The sequence below is a fragment of the Python bivittatus genome, unplaced genomic scaffold (assembly GCF_059951505.1).
Source record: "Python bivittatus isolate LINGU-HERP-01145 unplaced genomic scaffold, Pbiv_v1 ctg000840_np1212, whole genome shotgun sequence".
Classification (NCBI taxonomy): Eukaryota; Metazoa; Chordata; class Lepidosauria; order Squamata; family Pythonidae; genus Python; species Python bivittatus.
This window is the reverse complement of record NW_028277113.1, coordinates 44,397,528-44,404,385: the sequence shown is the minus strand read 5'-3', so window position 1 is coordinate 44,404,385 and position 6,858 is coordinate 44,397,528. Positions and strand designations below refer to the sequence as shown.

The 6,858-nt window shown below is 36.1% G+C and overlaps 1 protein-coding gene across 1 annotated transcript in view; it reads right to left on the bottom strand.

Moving 5' to 3' along the window:
* Positions 1-2,653: 2,653 nt before the first annotated feature.
* LOC103065357 (DGAT1/2-independent enzyme synthesizing storage lipids-like) overlaps positions 2,654-6,858 on the bottom strand; it is a 31,625-nt gene continuing 27,420 nt past the window's right edge. The window contains exon 7 of the mRNA XM_088130919.1: positions 2,654-2,761. Coding sequence (XP_087987045.1) covers positions 2,654-2,761 — 108 coding nt within the window. The remainder of the gene's footprint in view (positions 2,762-6,858) is intronic.

Genomic DNA, 6,858 nt, shown 5'->3' with positions numbered 1-6,858 from the left:
GGTATAAAATGGAAGATGTTTTTTTTATGCCTTTGTATGTTCTTGTTTGTTTATGTATGTTTTGTGTTTGTTGTAAAGAATAAAAAATTTTATTAAAAAAAAAAAGAGCAGAGTCAATAGGCAGAAGTCATCTACCACATTGCTATGTGCATGAAGGGATGGGGGGTACACTTTCCACAGCAGCCATATATTTCTGTGCCATACCCCCTGCTGAATTTTCAAACCAAAGGCCACTTTTCTTATCTATAGCCAAGAGCCATGTCTACAATAGGTTACACCTAGGATCTTAAACCCATCTAAGCAATTTTATTAGCATCTACAACAACAGGTGCTAAAGATATTGTTCAGTAGGTCCAGAATTCCAAGTGACACAGACACATGCAGGCTGGGCCACAGGAAGTATTCCAAGAGGAGAACCAGCCTGGTGGTAGCATCCTCACAAGTTCTCTTGGCCCAACCCAATGAGTCTCACAGCAACAACAACAGAGCTTGGTTGGCCATTCCTCAGAGTCAGTTCTGCGAGGATTCCCATCTCAAGCAATTCCATCCTCCAAGAGCACCAACCCAATTTCATGCTCCATTGTGGGTATTTCTCCTGAGGTGGCATTAGGCTTTTCAAGCAGGGGCAGAAAGAAGATGAGGATTGGCCAGTGAAGATGGACGAAAGGATGGTGCTGCCTGAGGGAGTGAAAGAGGAGATGGGCCCTGATACAAGATCTCTCTGCTGGGCAAGGAGAAAAGCAGGATCTACACAGTTTTTCAAGATCACTTAATCACTGACCTCCATGTATGACATTGATAATTTCTGTGGATAGGGGCTGAAGGTGAGGAGAGGGGGGGGGATTTTATTAGCCTGGCTCTCGCTATCTCGCCTCTGTATTTTGCTTGCGCTAGGAAGAAACTACCTGAGGGACATGTACACAGAAGGCCTTGAGGGGGGAGAGCGCAGGGAAAAGGTCTTGCGGGTAAAGGGGGGACACTGGTTCAAACTGCCTTAAATTGCCTTATTAGTTGCAATCTATTGTCCTTGCAATGCTATAAAAACTGGGTGTGGAATCTTGTTGGTGTGGAGCTGCCCAGAACTTTCACTGCCTGTGTTTTGGGTTGCTGCCCACCCAGCTGTTCACTCGGCTGATTAAAGAGCTGTTTTCTTTTTAAGAGCCTCCACCTGAATTCTTGGTACTGTATTGAATTCCTTAAGATTCAGGTCTACGAACCTTACAGGCCTTGTAGCATTCTGTGCATCACATTGATGAGTGGAAAGATTAGAGCTTCTGCACGAACACCCCATGTAAATATTTTCCAAGATAGATTTTCATAACAGCCCTAATGTGAAGCCTAGATACCAACATGCTGGAAGACACAAGTTGTCAGTGTTAGCTAACCCACCTTGAGCACTATGTGACAGGGCTAATTAGCTATAAGATTAGCTATATAAACTTCTGTGATAGAATTAGCTATAATTATTAGCTAATTAACTAGAAGATTAGCTATATAATCTTCTGTGATAGATATATGTGCTGAACAAGATTTTCCTGACAACTGGGGCATCAAAGGGGAAATCTACTGCCTGTGATTTGGAAACTATACTTCTCTTAAAGCAGCTTGAAATTGCATCTGCGTTTTTTGTAGCTGTAGCATACTGTTGTCTCAGAGTCAGTTTGCAATCAATTACAACACCCCCCCCCCGCTTTTCGAATTAAGTACTATTACTGAGTCAGGTATCTTGTAATTCCATTCCTGTGCACCTGAATTCTGTTTCTTAATTGCATACATTTGTATTTATATCTGCTAAATTTCATTTTCTGCTATTTCTGTACCCTATTAAATTGTTGTGAATTCTATTTATGTCTTCTAGGTATTAATTATCCTACCTAATCTTGAGATATTTGTAAATTTGATAAGCATTCTTCATTTACAGTAAATCATTAATTAAAATGTTGAAGAGTACAGGACTCACAACTGAATATTGTGTGATCCTGCTTGATATTTCACTCAAGTTTGATGAGTGATGCTCACTCTTTGAGGACAATTTTCAAGTCAGCAGTGCAACCAATTAATCATCTTGCCATGCAACTTATGTATTAGTAACCTGCTAGTCAGAATGAAGTACTCATTCAACTGCTTTGTAGAGAAATCTTAAGTTTGTAAACTTAAATATTAAGTTTACAAAATTCCTACAGTCTGCTAAGTAAGTTATCTGAAGAAAAAGCATTAGATAAGGTGAGTCAGGTTTCTGTTAATTATTTTCAAGGTATTTAAAGATAAATCTCTCTATGATCACAGTATGTACTCTAAAATTTTCCAGAATATGGATGTCAGAGTGACTGATCTATATTTTGCTGGATTTTTCTTTTCCTGCTTTCTGAAGATAGGTATAACAGTTGGTTGGTCTCCTCCAGTCATCTGTCAGTTCACCAGTTCATGATTTCTCAAACATAATTCATAAGGTTTTGGAAAGATCATCAGCTAATGCTTTTGGTATCTTAGGGTGCAATTCAATCTGGTGTTGGAGATTTAAACACATTCAAGTACATAGATATTGCCTCCCCATCTCAATCTTGCCCCTTCATTCTGTTTAACAAAAGTGCCTGGTGGAACACATGCCCTACACACACATGTATATATTACAGAGATTGTTGTTGTTATCATTTCATTCTTTATCTTTGTTATGTGACTCAAAGCGTTGCCAAAGAGCTTGCAATATGCTTCCTGGGATTTTCTGGTGTTTGTCCCGTAAAGCCTTTATTGCCTTTTGAGGCTGTTTGAAATATGGAGTAGCATGGGATGGGATGGGGTAGTGTGGGGTGGGATGGAGAAAGGAAGGGAGGGAGGGAAAAAGAAAATGACATTATTTAGATTTATGCTTCAAAAACTATAGACAGAATATTTCAGAGCTAAAGGATGTATGGACTTTTCTATAGAACAAACCACATATTTAAACATATATGTAACATTCTAACTTGTTCTTCATTACAATCTTTAACATACATTTGAAAAACAATGTTATACTTGATTTATCTTATGGCAAAGATTTTTTTTTCTCTTCCTCCTCATGGCATACTGTTCATAATCAGATAAATCACATTTTTCTTTTGGATTAAACTATATGGTACATTAAAATATATGGTATACAACTGCCTCTCTCTTTCTCTATTTTAACCAAAGAGTAAATTCATATGAGTCAGAGTAGGACCATGGTGAATGAAGTTGAAGACTTTTTTTTTTTTAAGTCCCTTCATTGCAGTGTTAAAACACAAACCTTCATTCTTTAGTCCTTCTTAGAAATGCCACTGCAGAAAAGTGGGAATTCTGCAGTATGGTTGGGGATCATGTTTAAGCCCTCTTCTACATACTGTGATCATGACCAGGACTAGACTCTCTGCCTGCACATGGTAGTATAATGAAAAAACAGAATAGAAGCTGGATCCAACTTATTTAACTTGATCCCAACTGTGGCTTGTTGAATAAACCACAATTGTCTGGATTCACCTGTTACTTGAAAACATAAGCCTTAGTTTAGAAGCCACAATATTTGGGTTCTCAGAACATGCAAATCCAAAAGCAAATAAACTAGGTTATGGCTTTGTAGGATGTGTGAACCTAGCCTCTTGCAGGTGAGTTTTCCTCTTGCACTCCAACTCCAGTCTTCTTTTCCTATGAGGAGAAGATGCTCCATTCTATTGATCAGACAGTGGGACCACAAGAGAAGCAGGCAGAAAAAAGAGATAGGGGCCCATCCTGGTAAGGAAGAAAATGCTATAAACGTGACTAAGTTGAATCACTTTGTAACTCTAAGCATTTTCTACTTACTGCCATTCTTTGACAGAAATATTTTATAGAGCTTATTTTATTATAGCTTAAAATAAGGAATGGTGAGAAAGAGTGTTTTAGTATACTTGCCCAGATAACCAAGAAAGCCACCTTCCTTTCTCCCATCCACTTTCTCATTGTTCAAATGTTTTTTTTTTTTTTTTTCAGTTCAGGCAATTGAGAGGAATGAGGAACATGCATATTTTACAAAGTTATATGTTTCCATGTGCCTAGAGAATCCTCTGCTAATTAATGGGCGACCTAAGTTGATTTCAAATTGATATAACTAGATCGCTTGTGGCCAGTATCAGTATTAATAAAATGTTATTGGTGGTTAGTCACAATATTCCTACAATTTCCTTATTATTTCCACCTGATTTTATAACACTTGAATAAGTATGATTACCTGGATTTTAAAAAATGTTTATTATGATGATTTAATTATATTTTAAAAAAGAGAAACAAAACAGAAGATAAATATGTATTTAGAACATATCTCATGTACTAAACAACTAGTATACAGTACGTACTAAACAAAATAAAAGCATGTCTCATATACTAACATGTCATATAATACAATTAGGTTATTAACATGTATCTGTTTTTGTTTTTGTTAACAATAGCACATTGCCACATCATATGAAACAATGTTTTCTTTTGAGTGTCATGTCTCAGGTAAACCCAACAATTTTTCCTAAAACATAAATAGGCATACAGCACATGCAATGTAATACTTTTTGTTGAAAATAAGAAAATCCAATTTCCAGTGGTGGCATGACTGCTTAATCACCTCTCCATGACAGGGAGAGATGACACTGCAGCTGGATTGATGGCTGGAAGTAAGCGCTTGGCCACCCAACTTGGTCGAGGAAATTGACCCATTCGATCTCCAACAGCCACCTCAAAAGCTAATCACAGAGACTCAGGCCTCTGCAAAAGGCTTTTGAGAAGCTGGGAGGCGGGCGAACTGGCCTGTTTGCTGTTGCGGTACAGCCACTAATGGACACTAGAGCTGACTGAACTCCATCTCTTAACCACATTGGATCAGAGTTATTTTTCAGCTTAGGAGAGTCCTTCCTTTACAACAGATAAATAATCCTCTTGGGGGTTATCCTTATTTCTGGGATTATATTGTTAAACAGAGAAATAGAGTTTAAAGTTAAATTGCAAAAAGGTGGAAGAAAAGCGGCATATAAAAGAGACTTAAAGTCTACTTCAGTGGAAAAGGAAGATATATTTGTTAAAAGTTTATTTTTTCATGAAACTCCATTTGCAGTAATGAGTAATTTGTCTTTTCCATGAGAAAGTTTCTTGTTTAGTTGCTGATCGGTGGAGTTTTCAGAACAGAAGAAGGCTGTAACCTGATTCCTTTGTGTTTACTTTGAAGCCAGCCTGCAAATTTAGCTTGAAAGACACTAGAGGGCATGAACAGTCAGTTAACTTTCTCTTGTAATTAATAATATCCAGTTTTCTATTTAACTTGTGTGAATGGAATGAATTAATAGAAAAAAATAAGGCAACAAGGAAAGCCATAAACGAATTAAGAGAAAGAAGAGGCTCAGTAGAGCAACTGTTAGAGGAGAAGATGGTGGCCTTAAGTTTACTTAAACCAATGTTTGATGAATTAGGGGCTAAATTTGCAGCCCTGGGGAAAAAAATGGATGAAAGAATTGATAAGATGGCTTTGTGAAACAATTAGCTGGAGAAGTGAAACAGGTGGCGGAAAGAATGGAAACATTGGAAAATAAAGTTGAGGCTAGAGATCTTGAGTTGGAAAAAGACAATTGATGTTCCATTTAAACAATGGCATAAAGATATATCTAAATTTGTGCAGCAAGGTAAAAAACCAATAATTAAGTACAAAGTACTACAAGATACTAAAGAAAGAGGAGGTTTAGATCTTCCAAATTTGAAAGTCTATTTTTCAGTGTGCTGTTTGGTCTGGATAAAAGAGTGGATGACTTTGAGAAATAGAAGATTATTGGAACTAGAGGAACATGATTTAAGATTTGGGTGGCATATCTATTTATGATATGATAAAGTTAAAGTTAATGTAGATTTTAAAAATCATTTTATTAGACATGCCATCTTGCGAATATGGAATAGATATACATTTAGGTTCTCTTTGAAGGTTCCTTTGTGATTGTCTCCACAAGAAGCTTTTTATAGAAGAGAAATGATACCTAAAAATTAATGGTTATCCTATGGTGATGTATTGGAATTTTCTCAAAGGGATTGTAAACTGAAGATTTGTTAGCAGAAGGATATGTGTGTCAATGGTTTTCTTATGTTCAATTACAAGAAAAGTTTAAAATGGATAAAAATGCTTATGGTTTTGAGTATGGTAAGACTGAGTTTGAAGTAGAATTATGTACCAATGGTGATCATGTTATTGCAAAGATGTATAAACTTTTATTGAAATTTGAGACAGAAGATGAACAAGTTAAAGATTGTATGATAAAATGGGCTAAAAACTTTGGCTATAATGTATAGTTGGAACAATGGGAAAATATGTGGCAGAAAGGACTGAAATTTACATTGTGTTATAATCTTAAAGAGAACTTTTATAAAATGATGTGCTGTTGGTATTTGTCACCAGAAAAACTATCTAAAATGTATAAAGGTACTTTGAATGTATGCTGGAAATGTGAACAACATGAAGGGACATTTTATCATCTTTAGTGGACTTGTAAAATGCAAAGAAATTTTGGAATGAGAAACATATTTGTATACAGAAGATCTTAAAAATTTACATACAATCAAAACCAGAGACTTTTCTTTTAGATTTGATGGACAAACAATTGGAAAAAACCTATGGAATGTTGTTTTTATATATAAGAGCAGCACGTCTTTTATATGCACAGAGGTAGAAGGACAAGACATTACTTATGGTGGAAAAATAGATGGCGAAGTTGATGGAGTTAGCTGAGATGGCAAAACTGACAACTTTTATTCAAGATTAGACACTCTGTAATTTTAATACTACTTGGAAACCTTTTTTGGACTTTTTGTGAGATACAGAAAAAAATGAAATTTTGTTGTATG